Source organism: Macadamia integrifolia, chromosome 8, assembly GCF_013358625.1.
Source record: "Macadamia integrifolia cultivar HAES 741 chromosome 8, SCU_Mint_v3, whole genome shotgun sequence".
NCBI classification, from domain to species: domain Eukaryota; kingdom Viridiplantae; phylum Streptophyta; class Magnoliopsida; order Proteales; family Proteaceae; genus Macadamia; species Macadamia integrifolia.
In genome coordinates this window covers 13,900,507-13,918,731 of record NC_056564.1, presented here as the reverse complement: position 1 = coordinate 13,918,731, position 18,225 = coordinate 13,900,507, and the positions used below count along the sequence as shown (strand labels likewise).

At 37.9% G+C, this 18,225-nt stretch overlaps 2 protein-coding genes across 3 annotated transcripts in view; both read right to left on the bottom strand.

Annotated features, from left to right (window-relative positions):
- The window catches only part of LOC122086733 (protein virilizer homolog), a 35,720-nt gene extending 21,636 nt beyond the window's left edge, over positions 1–14,084 (bottom strand). Inside the window, exons 1-3 of the mRNA XM_042655710.1 lie at positions 13,908–14,084; positions 13,689–13,829; positions 10,926–11,014 (exon numbers count right to left, since the gene is read on the bottom strand). Of these exons, the coding sequence (XP_042511644.1) occupies positions 10,926–11,014; positions 13,689–13,763 (164 nt within the window). The 5' untranslated portion in view covers positions 13,764–13,829; positions 13,908–14,084. The remainder of the gene's footprint in view (positions 1–10,925; positions 11,015–13,688; positions 13,830–13,907) is intronic.
- A 3,297-nt stretch (positions 14,085–17,381) lies between these two features.
- LOC122087443 (DExH-box ATP-dependent RNA helicase DExH1) overlaps positions 17,382–18,225 on the bottom strand; it is a 17,346-nt gene continuing 16,502 nt past the window's right edge. For both annotated transcript variants that reach the window (XM_042656585.1, XM_042656586.1), the window contains 2 exons: positions 17,816–18,184; positions 17,382–17,716 (listed from right to left, as the gene is read on the bottom strand). In XM_042656585.1, the coding sequence (XP_042512519.1) occupies positions 17,600–17,716; positions 17,816–18,184 (486 nt within the window). In that variant the 3' untranslated portion in view covers positions 17,382–17,599. The remainder of the gene's footprint in view (positions 17,717–17,815; positions 18,185–18,225) is intronic.

Here is an 18,225-nt window from a genome sequence, read left to right as displayed (position 1 = left end):
AAGCATGAAAGGCTATGGATGCTAGTTCCAGGGGCTGTGGTTTGACAAGTGTGTGATAGAACAAAAATTGAGTTGTTCACAAGAATAATGTTACCCTTAGTCATGTGGTGTTGTCCAGAATGCTAATTAAGAAGAATGTAGAATTGTCAATGAGGGGCTTATGCCTGTCCAAAAGTAAGCAGCATAAATTTGATGACAACAGGGAAGAGTGAGAGTCCTTTTCTGTACATCAGATGATTCTGCTCAATGTCTTCTAATCTTTGGTGAATTTTCTGCTTTTGGGCTTGGCCTAGTACAGTATAGGCAGCAGCACCTTTTTTCTTCTTTATCCATTACAAAGTTGACTTATCAAAACAAATGAAATAAAAGTTGCATGCTATAATGTGATACAATATTATGGGAGTGATTTTCCTCAAAGCCTCAAGATAAGTATCTACACAACCACCATTGTTTGAGCCACATCTAAAGACCTTAGGTCCACATCTCAAACATAGGTCCCATCACCCTTACATATCCGACTATCTTTGAGTTTTTGATGTAGATCGATTGACGTGTCTGCAAGTGATGGACATAAGAGAGAGAGAATGAAGAAAGAAGAAATATAGGAGATATGGGGCTGTTCTGGGACTGTGAGAAAATAGTAGAGAGAGAGGAGAGATAAGGAAGAGGCAACAACCTCAATTCAAAACAAAACAAACTAATTCTATTCAATTAAATTGTGGGGGGCTGTTAGGCCTTCACATATTATTTATAAAACTGACAAGAAAGAGAGAAGAAATAAAGTTCTAAGTTGTCCAAAAATTCCCAGCCCCAGGCTGTATATGGAAGTATTCTATCCTGATAACAAAACTTAAATAATAGAGAAACAACCCAAAAACAGAAGGAAAAATCTCCCTATAGCAGGCTAAAAAAGGAGTCCTAGATTGACTTAATAATTGAAAACAGAATAAATAAAATGGATTTATAATGTCTTAATTCAATCTATCGAAAGACACTTCAATAACAAAAAATAAAGAGATAAGGACTCCAAAACTAACCGGCTAGACCACAGTTTTCTGAATATAGGATTCCACAATTATTAGAATTATTGGAATTGCAAGATGTGTAGAGACTTCCAACTGCGCCCCACAAATTGGATAACTTTATCTGGCTCCCAAAACCAGATCTGAACAAAAACATGAAACATAAGCTCAGTTGTGAACCAGAAAATAGACCCAAAATCAAATTGGTCCTGAATTATCCCCTTTTAGTTTTTAGTTATTTATAAAAATAAAAAATAAAACATAAAAAAAATAAATAAAAAAAAACCCTCATCCTTGAGTTTTGTTGAATGGAGTATCATCACCACTCAATCGACATCCAAAATCAGCCACCTTGATCCGACGATCCAATGCTTCTCTTGAATAAGACAGACAAAACCAATGACCATCGAAATTTTGACATTGAAAACCTGTTGTGGAAGAACAAATTCCACGTGTTAGATCTTTATAGGGATGACCTCGATTTGCTCCTCTTTAACATAATAATCCCTATTGAGACTCTTTGTCTTCAATCGGATCTTTGATCAATTCATCTTTGATTCAGATCATGAGCTCCTATTGTGGGCCCTTGATTTCAGGAGATTCCCCAATCAACTCGTCTTCTAGCTCTTTCAACCATTGCTCAACAAGTGAGATAAGTTTGTCGAAAGAAGTTTCCACACAATAGGAAATGAGCAGCGATTGGCTCTAAAATTTTCATCGGGTCTCTTCAAGATCTGCTTCAACCTTCGCAAGTTTTCTTGCCTGACTTGAAGTACTTGGCAGATAATTAGCAAGAGGGTATTATCCATGCTATCGATGGCCAATTTTGGCTTTAATACCAGATTTAAAAGAACAGAATTGGGATCTATATCAGTACCAGCAGATTCCAATCCAGATCGGACCCAAATAGGCCTGGATCGGCCACTTTAAGGATTGGGCTATTAATCAACTTTTAAAAAAAATGCATAGTTTTAAGGCGATAAGGCAACGGAGGCGTTTGAGGGTCTTTCAGAGCGCCTTAGCAAGAAGGCGGGCATAAAACGTCGCCTTATCGACTAAAGCGTTCCTGTGTAATTTTTTTATAAAACCAATCTATTCGGCTCAAATCCTAATTGAATTCTATTACTCATATGTTAAATAAATATTAAATGTTCATATTCATACCATAGTTTTTAAGGCTTAACGCTGATGCAGTCTAAAGATGGTAAGGCAGTGCTCCGCCTTATGTGATGTGGCGCCTTATGGGGGGTTTTTTTTTTTTAACACATTTTAAAATTACTTGATGAAGATTCCAAATATAGATTTTTTATTGGTAGGTGTATGGTTTTGTTAACACTTGAGATGTATGGGATCAGCTTTACTCCACCAAAAATAACCAAAACAAACAAAACAAAAACACGATTCACAAACAGGGTTTGGATTTTGTCAAGGGTTTTAAGAAAGGGCTTTGAGAAGGAATCAAGGAACAAGGAAGAACCACTGATCCAAGCGACCATTTTGCTCCAGTGAGCTTGTTCCGGCAGCGGTGATGATGTAATACTGAAATTGAGGAAGCTCAAAACAGTACCAGGGTAGGATCTTTTCTCAGAGAATAGGGAATTCTAGATATGGAGAATAGGATATTGCTAAAATTTGTTGAAAGATGAAAAGGATGGAACAACAAACAATAAAATAACACCCGGGCTTCACACCGCAAGGTGGATCGACTGGATCAAACACCAACCTGCCTTGATCAAACACAAGGGATTTCCTGAGCAAACACAAGAAGAGAGTTGCATAAGCAAACTTTGTTTTAAATTCTGAGTTGTCCTTGAATGCTTACTATTGATCCCTATTTATAGGACCAACTCAACAAAACATTACATACCCAACTTCCAACTAACAATAGTAGAAAGTCTTCACTTATTAAAGTTGGGGTAGGAAAGTCTTCACCTTCCAACTACTAAAGTTGGAAAAGTCTTCACCTACCAACTACCAAAAGTGAAAAAATCCTCACCTTAAAGTGGGATGGGAAAGTCTTCACCCCCCAACTACCAAAGGTGAAAAAGTCTTCACCCATCATCACTTACAAAAGTGAATTGATCCCCCCATTTAGAAAAGTAAAAAAGTAAAAGTAATTTCTAACCACTTAAATTGAACCGATATTTGACCAACATGGACCATGGTTCAATTGGAACTAAACTAAGACAAAAAACAGAAAATAAAAACTAAGTATGAAAATTAATAAGCATCAACAAGGTAAGGCCACATGCTAGTTACTCTTGTTGGCCTTCTTCCTACGGATGTAGGTCAGATCTGCATCAGGTGAGCTTCACTCTTCTTTAACAGGAGTAGAAATATAGTGAATGACCTTAGGGCTTAGGCACTCATTTTGGTATCATAGAGGTAAGTATAATAAATACTTGTATTTTTTGTCTTCTTTTCTTTATATTTATAATTTTGTTTCATAATTATGTATTTATATTATATGTTAATATGATTGATAAACTTAGTTTATTCACTTTATTGATTTGTTTTCTTAATGAATATCTTACATTGGTATGAATATGAACCTTTAATATTTATTTAACATATGAGTAATAGGATTCAACTAGGATTTTATCCAAATAGATTGGTTTTATAAAAAAAAATTACACAGGAACACTTTAGTCGATAAGGCGACGCTTTATGCCTGCCTTATCCCTAAGGCGCTCCGAAAGACCCTCAAACGCCTCCGTTGCCTTACCACCTTAAAAACTATGATATAGATGCACATTATGGAAGGAAATATGAGAGGAAGAAGGGTTCAGCCTTAGTCCACCTGAGTGCCTAGGGTCCAGCCAAGAAACCAACCAAACCCCTACTTAGTCCACCTAAATGGCTAAGTACAAATAAAGGCCAATTGGGCCCATCGGCTAGGGGAATAATTAGTAGTTTTTTTTAATTAATTAGTGGGCCATTGGGCCCATCGAGTTGAGTAAGTGGTATGCCAAGTCCAAATTGTCTTAGGACTCTATTTGTTTTCCACATAGGTTTATTATTCCTAGTCCAATTTTGAATTCCTAGTTGTAGTATGAGTGTCTAATCCTATTGAGAAACTAACTCCTAGTAGTAGTTTGATTGCTATTCTACCCTCTATAAATAGAGGAGTCTATGTACTCATAATTTCAAAATTGAATAAAGAAAAGTTGCAGAAAATTGTTTTAGAACAACTGAGAGAGTTGTGGGTGAGAAGCCCTGGCCGAGACAGCCACTCCTCTCCCACTTTCTCTTGTGTTTTGCACCTTTAATTCCTGCAGTCAATCACCTTTATTGCCTATCTATTGCTGCTATTGAAGCTCCAACAGAACTGCCCAAAAGTTACAGAAGACAGAATCGATCAACTCAGATTTCTGGATTTTTGAAGACTGCGATCTCCTGTGGTTCCTCAGTCTGAAATCTGATTAGAGGAGGACTATTGGGAGTTGTTTCAGGATACTAGAGGACCAATCGAACATCTTCTTGAAGCTTTCCAGGTCATTCAGCTACTGGTTCTGCAGAATCTGCTCAGACTCTCTCTCCTAGGTCAGAATTCAAGAAAGTCAATAACTTCACAACCCCTAGTCAGAATCATCTCATCTTTTTAGGTTTTTGTTGCCCCAACAGGGGCTACCTTCGATCCAAATTGCGGCCCCATTGGAGTTGTTTTGAGTCAGCCGCCCCTCTCTCATTGAACCCCAATCGCAGGTTTCTCTCTCCTACTTCTGGATCTGTTTTCTAGGAGTGATCTGCTACTGTTTTCGGGTTCTGTTTACTGCTGTACCTGCTGGGTATTTACTGCATCTTCTCCTTGGGTTTTATTCTCTTATAATTGAGTATCTTGTTGGAGGGGTTATTTTGTGTTTGGGGCTATAAACTGCGGAGTTAGTTACTTGCAATCTACTCCTGCGTTACCCCCTTCTTTGTGTGATTTCTCCCTATCCCCTGCAACTCTGAACATCTCAGGGATTTTCTTTCCTTTCCCGATCGGCCCTCCATCAAGTGGTATCAGAGCCGAAGGATCCTCCTTCATCTTTCATTCTCTTCCCATTCCCTTTCTCCCTTCCATCCCTTTCTTCCCTTCCCATTCTCTATTTTGGTTCTACCGTGGCTGAGAACAGCCAAAAAAAAAAAAAAATCCCAAAAGCCTCCTTCCCTTTTTTTTCTCCTTTCGCTTCCACAGAAGACCCCACCGCCTCCTCTTTCTCCCTTTTCACCCCAGCAGCAGAGTAAAAACAAGTGATAGAGTCAAAGAGAGTAAGTAGCGAGAGCAAGCAGAAAAATAATTTTCTTCGACACCTTTCTTGTTTAGAGTCTGAGTAAAAAAAAAAAAAAAAAGGTGCAGAAGGGACAAAAGAACAAAAGAACAGAAAAGGAAAAAAAAAAAGATAGAGCAACAAGAAAGAGATGAGAAGGAGATAAAAAAAAAAAAAAAGCAGAAGACGCAGCAGAAGAAAAAGAAGAGGAGAGAAGAAGAAGCAAGAAGACAAGACCCTGGCATTCTCTTGTTCGTTGCCTACCTGTAGCAGGACGACTTCTCGCATCCAAGACTCCATCCAAGTCGCCACTCACCCATCAACACCATGGCTGCAGATTTCCTCACGGCAACATCATCTTTCCACTCTTGCCATGCGTTGAAGGCCTCCCAGTCGAACTCCACCTTCTCTGGTTTCCTGGGTTCTACAAAACAAGAAAACCTACCTTGTTGGTCGAGAGAGATTGCCCTTTTCTTTAAGTTTTTTTTCCTTATCGCATAAATACCCCTATCTTTTTCATTATTTCCTTTCTTCCCATGTTTCTTTCTAACTTCCAATTTTAGCCCTCCCATTAGATACGTTACTTATTGGGTCTCAAGTACCACGTCTATATTTCAACCAAAAAAATAAAAAAAGTACCACATCTATATTTACAAGGTTGCCACTCACGAAAGAACTTTCATATTTTTACCATTCTGCCATTGTCCTAATCTTCCATTTAGTTACTCTCTTGCCATTAACCCTTTTGCCTTAAGTGTTCCCTTGTCATAGTGGGTCCATAGTGATTCTGAATAGCAAAACCTGACCGATGGATCTCGACCTTTTATTGGATATTGTTCAACAGATGCAACAACAATGCAAGGACATCAAAGACCTAACATTGGTCACATCTGGTTGTATCACTCTACCTTCAACTATGTGATCTCAGCTGTCTAGCAATAGGTAGATGAACCAAAAGATGAATCACCAGTGGAAAAAGATGAGATGGCCCCATTGGAAGTTGAAAATCCACTTCTGAAAATTTTTAAATCGGTTGATCTCTTCATTGAACCAATCGATTTTATTTTCCCGAGTCACTACTTCATCAATGAACTTTACGTCGTAGATTTCATATCATCCGATCTTGGTTTCAATGGTGACTTCATACAGGCCAGGATGAATATTGATTCTACAAAACTCGTGGACGAGTTTTTCTCAACATCGGGGGAATTGATGTAGGTACACACCCATGGAGCGATCCATACCCATCTGGGTATCCAACGAGAGATGAACCGGATCTATATTGAGTCTTTGGCTAGTAAGATATTTTACGATTTTATTTTTATTCTCTTGCAATCTTTTATTTTTGTAACTTAGGTAGGTGATAGATGCAAGGATTTAGTTTCCAATTAATTTGAGTTTCCAAATTATAGTAAGTTTCCTTTCATATTGATTTTCTATTCATGTCATGTAACCGATTGAGTAATCAGATAATAGAATGATGAATTGAGTTTTGAGTATAGAGAGCCTGAGAGCTGTGTGAGATTCTTTCTCCCCCCTTCTTTGTGTGATTTCTTCCTATCCCCAGCAACTCTGAGCATCTCAGAGATTTTCTTTCCTACCCCGACCGGCCCTCCATCACCGCCTCTCTCTCCCTCTCCCCACCCCACCCCACCCCACCCCACCCCTCTTTGTTTCCCCACTCTCACAACAACACAACCCAACTCCCTCTCCCTCCCTCCCTCTTCTTCTCCAGCTGACTCCAGTTCCCCCTTTCACTTTTTTGTTTTTAATACATCACATGATGGTGACACGTGTTCATCATGTTGCTGCAGGTTGGCCATGTGTCCATCATGTTGCCACATGGTCTTTTCAAGGGAATCAGATACTTACCTCAGTACATTTGCTCCTCCCAGACCTTGCAATAGCGGGAGCCTCATGCACTAGTTTGCTCTTTTTCAGATACTTACCTCAGCTTAGGATGGGTGGGATCAGACTCAGTTGATCCGGCCCATCCGATCTCAATTTTTTAAACCCTGTGTGATACCAAGTTGATGCAAATCATGCAATTATGCAAATCGATTGATGGATCTGCAATTGATGGGCACACAAGAGAGAATGTAGAAGGAAGAAAGAGGAGATAAGGGGCAGATCAAGGACTTGGAATAGTATCGTGACCAATAACCGTGAAGAGTAACTTGGAGAAAAGAGGAGAGAGGAGAGAGGAGAGAGGAGAGAGGAGAGAGGAGAGACAAGGAAGAGTCAATGATGTAGCAGCGCTCTGATGGATCGACCCAAACCAGCTCCAGAACCCGGACCAAGACCAAGAGCCAATTTGGGTTCCAAGTTACTGATTTGGGTTCAAGATTGTTAGAATATTCTAGGATTTTATTCTATTTGTAATCTTTTATTTTAGGCAATTCTAGATAAGTAAAATTCTAGGATTTTATTTTATTTGCAATCTTTTATTTTAGGTAGTTTCTAGATAGGTAATAAATTTTCAATTTGAGTCCTCCTTTGTTTCTATTTCTATTAGTCTAGATTTAGGAGATTTTATTTCTGTTTTAGTCTTTGACTTTAAGTAGGAAGCTTTAATTTTAGATTATTATAAATAAAGCATGTAACCCAAGTTATGGGATTAGTTGTTTAATGAAGAATGAATGATTGGGAAAAACCCCCTGCGTGGCTGTCTTCTCCCCCCCCCCTCTTCTTCTTCTTCTCTGCGACCTCTCTATCTCCCCCCCTTTCCTCCTTCTGTGAGATCTCCTCCCCCTCTCATCTCTTAATCCCTCCTTGTCCAGCGAGGCACCCCTCTCCTGCCTTTCTTCTTTCTCCTCGTTCTCTTTCTTTTTCTGGTTCTATGTTACTGCATTCTTAGCAGTCCTGTAAGGTAGGTACTGAACCCCCTCCCCTTCCTTCTGTGGGACAAATTCCCCTGCCCCTATATTCTCTTCAGTTCCATGGGATCCACTATTGATCATCAAATCAGGTATTTAAAACCAGTACTGCCCAGAATTCTCTTAAATTTCTCAATTGGTTCCCTGTTCCTGTAGCATTTACAGCCATCAGTTTTGGCCGAAATTTTGGTCAGACCTCCCTCTCTATTAAGGTGAAACTCGACCCAGATTTGGGGCTGTTCTGATCAGCCATTTTTGATATACTTAAAATCTCTGATTTTTGCCCTGCAGTAAAGATAGGAGTTTCTGTCCTTTTCTGTTTCTGTGGATATAATTCTGGTTTATGATCTGTTAAGGATTTATTCCTATACCTGATTTAGCCCTTACCTAGCTTATAATCTGGATCTATAGATTTCAGCTTCCGGGTTCGAATTCTGATTGCAGAGAATTATTTCTTCTTGAACTCTGATCTGTGGAATTATTGTCCTACACTGGGTACTAGTGGTTGTTCTTCTGATTAAAAGATCCTGAAGTTGAAGGCTGGTTAGTCTATCTATCACAGTCCGCATTAGGCAACAACCTCAATTCAAAACAAAACAAACAAACTCTATTCCATTCAATCAAATAGTAGCGGACTGTTAAGCCTTAACATATTATTTATAAAACTGAAGAGAAAGAGAAGTAATAAAATTCTACACTACTTAAAACTTCCCAGCCGCTGGATGTATTGCAGGCTAGAAAAAGGAGTCCTACTATCCTAGACTGACTTATTAACTGAAAAAATAATAAATAAAGGTCTGGATTTATAATGACCAATGTATCTAGGGCAATTCAATAACAACAAATAAAGAGGTAAGGACTCTAAAACTAGCCCACGGTTTGCAGAATATAAGATTCCAGAAAATCTGGAATTCTTGGAGCCGCAAGTTGTGTACTTGTGTAGACTCCTGACTGGGCCGCACGAATTGGATAAGCTTTATCTGGCTCAGAAAACCTCTGAACCAAAACTTGAACCATGGACTCAGTTGTGACCAAAACCAAACTGGTCCTGCATTACTTATAACTCTGCATTTTCAAGCAATTAAATCCCCTCTAGTTGGGGTGTAAGAAATTCCAGGCTTGCGCTAAGAATTTCAGCCCATGGGCCAAGATATGGTTGGAAAATTACAGCCCAGATGTTGAGCTGGACTGGGTTAGGCTGAAGCCTTGGGGTTGGCTCGAATTACATCAAGTATGATTTGTTTATATACACATATAACACTTATGCATAAAGATGACTGAACACCGTGGTGGTGAAGCCTAAGGGGCAAAAACATCCTCAAGGTTAGGGTTTGAATCTCCCCTACATCACCTTTTCCCGGCCAAGCTGAGCTACTCCAGACAGGGCTGGCTTGGGTTTAAATTTCTTGGGATTGGGTTCTCAAAAACCTGGATAAGCCTGCCCAAGTTGCACCAGTTTTGAATGCTTTATATCTCCACGAAGTTTTTGAGCAGAGCAAGTAAACTTCCACAGGGAAGAGATCCCAACCCATCATGATAAGCTTATCCAGACAAGACCATAAAAAGGGCAATACCCAGTGCACTATGCCAGCTTAAATAAAATCATAAAATCATTCCCCACTCCAAACCAAAATTAGTGGCAAGGAAGTAACTTTTTTTTTTTTTCCTCGCAAAACTATTACATTGGAGCAACAAGTAAAAATCACATCACCCAAGCAGGGGGTGAGGCTGAATAACCTTGCTGCAGTGAAAAGTGAAGCAAGAAGTAAGCACTAGCACTCTCAGTTCATAACTTCTATCTATATTGACTATACTATGAAAGAGATTACTAAATGATGCACCGAGAAATGCAAAGATGGATGCAGAAAAACAAGAAAAGCAAAAACCAGAAACCCAATTCTACAATGCAAAGCCAGTCTGTGCTATTAGATATGGACCAGCATTCATTAAGTCCCCCAAAACTCCACTCTTGGCAATCTCATAAGCAAGGTTTCATACGAATGAAATGGCCATAGAGGAATCCTTAAAAGCTTTTCTAACAAGAAGATAGAGTACCCTAGCAAACCCATCATGAGTAGATGACCACAAAATAATTGTTAGTGAGCCATCATTAACTTTAAGTTCAAGGAGGAAGAAACATCTAGCTCAGGAAAAAAGGTTCTGATACCATCCATTGACTGAATGAGCAATACCAATCTACCTTCAGAAAACCATAATCACGTATCCTTCACAATTTACTGTGCCAAATACACCTGATGGACCTAGGTCACCAAGAACTGCCATCAAAGTTGAACTCGATGAAATGGGATTTAAAGGGGAACCAAGGCGTGACTACAGAAGGGGAGATGGTTATGAATCAATGATATCCCACCAATCTCTGATGACCGAATAATTGAGATATTCAAGAAGCATCCAAAATTGATGGCCGTAGTTAAACTATGGCCATGGAGAGATCCATAATTACTTGAGAAAACCAAAGATGCATTCATTAAACAAAGGGAAATCATATAATGGCAGACACAACACGAGCATATCTACAGAAAAGGAGTAAATAATTAGAAGAGAAATAGTACTTCCATAGCAACACTACAGTCAACTATAATATAACTTCTACATCTTATCACATATTCATCACCCAAATCACAAAGAAAAACAAAAACAAAAAAAGAAGAAGAAGAAGAAGAAGAAGAAGAAAGAAAGAAAGAAAGAAAGAAGAGTGCATCTTCAACCAGGAAAACATAAACTGAACTACAAAGAACAGATATTTCACATACCCAATCAGTGGTATTACTTGGGAAGCTGATGAGGCATTCTGTTCAAGGAATTCACACGCAGTGATGACAACTGGTTCTGCAAATATTACCTGCAAATGGAAAGGAGATGCTATATTGAACAAAAAATGCTTCATCATAGATTAGGTAACAACAATAGAAAATTTAAACAGTACAAGGTTCAAAAACCACTAATGACAAGACAAACACATTACAACAACTAAAATGAAAACCAAAAGAAAAGCAGAAGAGGAAACAAGGAAATGGATTCTCAATTTTGGTGCAAAGGTTGGTTCCATAGTACGAAATCTCAATCGAAACCACTGAGATTTCGCAAAATATTTCGGTTTCAACACAGGTCAAAACGAAATTGGGTGGGACTTGGTAGGAATGCAAGGTTTCAACTGAAATTTTGGCATGCCAAAACTTCGGTTTTGACTCATTTTTTATACAAAACAATGCATATAAAACACTGTTTTGACAGAAATTTCAACCCATTTCATGAGTTTCAAGTGGTTTCCCTAGGGAGAAAAAACTCAAAAACAAACACAGATTTGGTATTTTTTTCCAAATCACTTACATTTCTTGGTGGAACAAAGTGTTGAGGAGTACAACAACACACCTACAGCAATCAATTGCGTATTTGAGCAAGATTTGTATAAGATTCAAACCTAGAGATATAACCATTTTCCCCACAGGTTTCGAGCCTTCCCAGAGCTCCATATGATACTGACATAGAATTGGAGGAACGGCTTCCTAGGGGTGTTTTAACCTTGGTTGTACACTTGTACAGTTGTATTTGACTACTTATAACACTTGTACTTATAAGTAACACTGGCATTGTGTAATATTAAATGGTTTGTATTTATTTATATTTTATAATGCATATTTTAGTTGATTTCATTGAATTTTTCATGTTCTAATACTAAACTATTTGTAGAATAAGCTATATTTGAGAGAGTATGCAGTAGGGTAACTATCGACATAGGGTCCAAAACCAAAATATCATTTTGCGTCGGTGTTTTAATAATCTAAAAAAGGTACCAATAGGTTTAAAGATACTTAATTAGGGTTTCCTTAAAGTTTTGAGCCAAAATATGGTTGTTTGACCACCGAAATGCCCTATCGAAACCATTAGCCAAAACAAGGTTTTACGTTTCGGTAGAAACTTGCAGTTTCAACCGAGACATCTCAGTTTTGACATGGTCTAAGACAAAACCAAGGGTCAAAACTGGTTTGGTCCAAGTTTCAACCATTTTTTGATCAAAACCTGTTTCAACAGTATAAATATTTACCAATATGTAAATAATTTTACATTATTCCCTCATAAAACCTAATAAGCAACCATTATATACCCAAAGACACAATCCTTTTGATTTGGGCCTCAGGTAGTGGAACTGGCCTGAGTTGCAGTGGGATGGGCCTAATATCTAATTACAAGATTAACATTCAATCCCATAATTATTATGTGGCAAATATATATTATACATTATTTACTTTTATTTAGGCAGGTAAACGGAGAGGATAGAACACCCTTATGCATACCCTACCCCTATAGGTTAAAGGGCTAAAACTTCTACCCTCACCCTCAAAATGAGGATTGGGTAAGGCAGGTAAACGGAGAGGATAGAACACCCTTATGCATACCCTACCCCTATAGGTTAAAGGCCTAAAACTTCTACCCTCACCCTCAAAATGAGGATTGGGTAAGGCAGGTAAAAGCTGCAGCCCCATTAGTAACTTTGAGTTCCAATGCTACTTGCAGCTTGCAAAATCCCAAGTTGGTTGTGGTAATGCAGCTTGTTTAGTTATCTCTATTTTCTCTTCTTCTTTTCTCTCTTCTTTCTATTGAATATTTGATCCTGCTACTTGTGGGACACTTCTTTCCTGTCCTACATCATCTACAATACTTCAAACTCGAGGTCTCCTTTTTCCCTAACCAATGGAAATACAATGCAAGTGCATTTTTGTTGCAATGTTCTTCAATTAATAAATTTATTTCTACAGTTTTAGTAATTATTACTTTTTATTCGACTGAGATGCTATTGTAATAAGTACAGTTTTCTTTTGAAATCAGCTTTTGACTTCTGGTAGTATCGATAATGTTGGCTTCTTTTCCCTTTCCAACTGGGACTATGATCGGTTACGAGGAATCATCATTTATTAGCAAATCAAAGTCATATTTTGAGTCCAAACAGGGGTTTTAGAGTTGATAAAGACCTTGAAAAAGTTGAATGGTGAAACAGGATTCACATAGCCAACACCATTTAATGTGGGATAAGGCTTAGTTGAGTTGAGTTCACTTGTATAAGGTTCATAATTTGAATTCATTTTATGGTAGGTTTTGGTAATGGATAACAGAATGGTGCTTTGTCATTAAGGTTTAATGGTTAACTCCAACAACTGTTATTGTTCAGCTTACAGTTGCAGGATTATTCATACCTGTCCTACATCAACCACCACACCCCCAATTTTTGAAGTACTTAGAGAGTTCATACATCTGATAGTAATTTCCATTTTAAGAAGAAAAAAACAAAATCTCCTATAAAATCTTCCTTTTTTCTTCCAACCAATGAACCATCTATTAACATCTCCAATATTTCATACAGATATATCAAGGTCTATAACACACATTCAAACCTACCCTGCATCATTATCTTGTGACCAATGGAAGTCTGTTAATTTCTTGAATAAACTTTTACTTCCCGCCGAAGACAGAATAATAGAAATAACAGATAAATGGAAAGATGATAAAAAGGGGTTTACCTCGTCGACGTATTCATCAAGTTGAGGATGAACGAAGGTTTGAGCAAACAAAACACAAGGCTCGGGACGACCCATTTCTTGAACCCTAGATCACCTTAGTTTTCCACCATATATTGAAGACGAAGACTGACCTCCCAAGAACTAAAAACTCGAATAGAATAAAAATAGGGTTCCGAATGTAAAGATTTCAGCAACCGAACAACTAAGTGGAGTACATACCAGTAGGGAAGACAGATGACGGATCCGAGTGGAATTTGGAAACCAAGTACAGACTAGTAGAGAACTTTGTTGGAGTCCAATAGCTCAAAAACACTTTCTCCCGCCCCTGCAATTACGTCGGAGGGGGAGCTTCGCAGAGGATGTGGATCCAAGGCCCCAAGGACCAAAACGAAATTAAAAGACTAATATAGATACGATTTATTTTTCTTATACCTTCATCTAAACATATATACATTTAGGGGTTTGACGACGGTCGGTTCGGTTCAGTCTCGATCTGGTTGAAACAGTTTTGGTCTAAGATCGATGAAGACCAAAACCAATTCATTAAGGAGCATTGGTTTTTTGTTGGTTCCATTTTAGTCCGATTTGGTTTTGGCTTATTTTTTGGTTTTTCAATATCGATTAATTATCGGATTTTTTTTTTTTTACAAGATTTATTATCGGATTTGAACCATAATAAAATCTTACATTCATCACCTATATGGGACGAGAGATTTGACAAAAAAATACTTCAAATTTGTGAGTGAATCATGATTTATCATTGCAATGGAAAGATAACTAATACTGGAACTAATGGATACCTAATAATTAAGAAGAAAACTAATGAAATCACAAAATGAATATTTTTATCCAATCATTCATTTGATTATCCAACTAATTTTATATAGTAAATAAGGAGATCAATGAAAGCTTTATTACAATTTATAAATCAATTTTCCTAATCATTACCTCATATTCATTGATTTGTAGCAATTCTCCTTATAACAACAAATATTATCAATAATATTATAAAAAAATGGATAATAAATTCACCTACTTATAACCTCATAATCACTTCTTTTTTTGTTCGTTTCTTCCAGTTTGGTTCCTAGATGGTTTGGTTTTGACCAGTTTTTAGCTGATCCCAATATACATTACCTCATATTCACCTATTCATTTCCTCATATTCATTGATTTGTAGCAATTCTCCTTATAAGAAAAAATACCATCAATAATATTACAAAAAATGGATAATTAATTCACCTACTTATAACCTCATAATCACTTTTTTTTTTTTTGTCAGTTTCATTCAGTTTGGTTCTTGGTTGGTTTGGTTTTGATCGGTTTTTAGCCGACCTAGCTCCATGGTAGTGATCATAGCCCCCGTACAAGTAGTGCTTTCACAAGACCAATAGGTGAGAATGGGGGGCATGCCAAGATTCGAACCCACAGCCAACTGATTTGGGCGATGATGGGTTAAGGGCATTTTCACCACTAGGCTACCAACCCCATTGGTTAGAGGAAATCATTGCCGGGGTTGTTTTATTTTGAAGGTTGATTCATAAGAATTTAGTTTTACACCACCGGAAATAAATAAAATGGGTGATTTACATCAACCTCCCCTGTTGTTTGTCCAAATTATATACTCCTCCCTGAAAATCAAAAAATTACATGTAAACCCACAAACTTGACACTGTTAGAGAGGTGTTAGTTTCAAATTTGAATGGACAAAATTGCCCCTAACCCTTTATAACACCTACTTCTCTCTTATATACCCATACCCATGACAAACCCAAGGACAAGGACGCCCTGCGGTGGAGAGGAGCTTCTACTTCCGACTAGTATTTCCGGCTGTTATTCCGGCTGCTTTTTCAGGTGAAGTCTGGCGAAGGTGGGCAGTGTTTTGGGTTGAAAGTTAGAAAAGGTAACGGGACACTGCCAATTTCAGGCGAAGTCTACAAACTAGAAGTTATTTGTGAATCGATCTACAATCAAATAAAAAAATAAATCTATATTAAGATAGAAATGCTTGTAATTTTCTTCAAAATGAAAGTATAACACTAAACTATATTCTCTAAGATCCAAACGCTTCTGACATAATTCTCAAGTTCTTAATATATACAAACCCAGATCTTCAAATCCGATACAACACAGGCACGCATAAGCGAGTACAATCAGTAGTCTACAGCTATGGAATAAGGAGATTAAAGGGTTGAATGAGTACTGTATATGAACACTATATCTCTGTAATCCTTAGATGTCATCGGACCAGTCACTGAGCTCTGTTTCAGAGAACAACCCATCAACCAGATTATCAATCAAGGAATCGATGAACTTGTTACAGCCAACAGTGAAGATCCGATCCACTCTCTTCCTGGCACTAGCGAACCAAGCGAAAACAGCCTCAGAAACCACTGCACCCAAACACACCCCTGCTGCTTCTTCAATTCCCTGTAAATCCATCTTCTGGAATAGAGAATTCCCCGTCACTACCTCCATCGTCACCGTCGCAGCAAACACCATGCAGCAAACATCATCTAACCCAAAACCCCATAAGTAATCGATCAAAAGTTTGAAATTTTATAGAAGAGAAGTAAATTTGTTCGGATAAAATGTGTTATCGTTCTGCTATTAAGGCTCACTGTTTGGGAAAATTTCAAACATAGGGCAGATCACAGGTTATGAAATTACTTGAAATCGAAGATCCTTCTCGGTTGTCGGACTTCTCAGTACCTCTTCGCCCGTCACCCGTCACCCGTCACCTGAGAGGATAAGGGCTCTCAGAACTTCCATCTTAGAATAAGGGGAAGCAGTCCAAGTAGCCTTCGACCGTCGTCCTTCGCGTTCCGACTAACCGTCGTTGAAGAGGAAAACTTTCGTCGGAGAGGAGAACCTGTGTCGGAGAGGTGTTCGTTGCTCACGGCATGCAGACACAAGAACCTGTAACATGGCAAAAGGGCAGATGGGTTTGTTGGGATAAGGTTATGTGACGGTTTTAGGGATTTTCAAATTGGTTCAATGAAACTAACGGCTTAAACCCAAAAAAAGATGCTAACGGTGTCAAATTTTTGGGTTTAAATATAACTTTTGATTTTCAGGGGATACTATGCAATTTAAGCAAATGACAGGGGAGGTTTATGTAAATCACCCTAAATGAATTGATTTAAACCACGGTGGCACATCCATGCTATAGATGGAAATGATTCAACTTTTTAAAATAAGAGAAAAGTGTCTCCAAACCTATAGGGTACCGTACGACTAGAGACATTTAAGGTAGAATACATTGAGTGTTGTTCAGAGAGAGAACCCTTGCCCTTAAATAGAGATAACCTTATTAATACTCAACCGCTAGTCACACAACAATGAAATGAGGCCAATGTGGCCTATATCCATAGCGAATTACGTTTTAGAGGACTCATAGAACCCATATCCATAGAGAATTAGTTTTTTGGGGAAAGACTATGTTTGGATTTCAAGAAAAGAAAAAAAATAATAGTAATAATACAAAAATCTTAGGACAATCATAATAATAAAATCATCAATTTATGTGTCTCTCTCTCCTCATATAATAAATAAATAAATAAATAAAATTTTGATTTTTTTCTTTTCTTGACATTCAAACATAACCTATTTGGAAAAATAACGGTGTTATCATGCTATAAATAACAAGTTTTTTTATATACTTATCATCATTTATCATGAGCTGTCATTGTCTTAAGTGAAACGGACAGGATATACCTTTACTGAAAAGAAAAAAAAGTGCTATCATAAAAGGGCCAAAAATAAGGTTACAATTTTTTGCACCAATTGGTTACAATAAATTTTTTCCTAAATAATAATTCTCAAGCTTAAATTGTTAAATAAAACTAATGGTAGGACTCCCTGCTCCTTGGATTTTAGTAGAAGCATAACATCTATTAATTATTTACATTCTAACTGTGTAACAACTCCTCAACAGCAGCAACCACTCCCTTGCCTTCTGCATGGATGTCCAGCCCTGGTTCCTCAATTTTCCTCTGGAGAAGCTTGTCTAGTTTGCTTCTCAAGTTCTGCAAAACCCCAACATAGATAACATCAAAACCCTGTTGCAGTCTATTTATTGTTAAAGCTTAATCTTATATCCCTAAGGAAACTCTGAGAAGCATAACCTGTATCAATTCCAATACACTCCTTGATGCTGAGAAATGAAGATATCCATCGAGCATTTCAATACCCTCTCCAGTTTTGCTTGGAATGAGGTTGCCTCCAAAGAGAAGCAGAGCATAATCTGATATATTTGTCGAGTCCCGTATGAAAATGCTGGTTGTCTTCACCTTCTCACTGTAAACCATGTATGGGAGTGGAAAAAGGAAGAGCCCGGCATTGACAGATGCTGGGTGAATGTCAACTTTACCTACTTCTCTAGTGTAGAAGGCAGTACGCTTTCCTATCCTTTTGCACTGCACGACATTTGGGTAGAGCCCAGCACATAAGATTGCACAAACCATCTCCAGATCATCACTGTATCTATTGTACACCTGCATATTACGTATATTTGGTTTAAGCATCATGAAAAAAA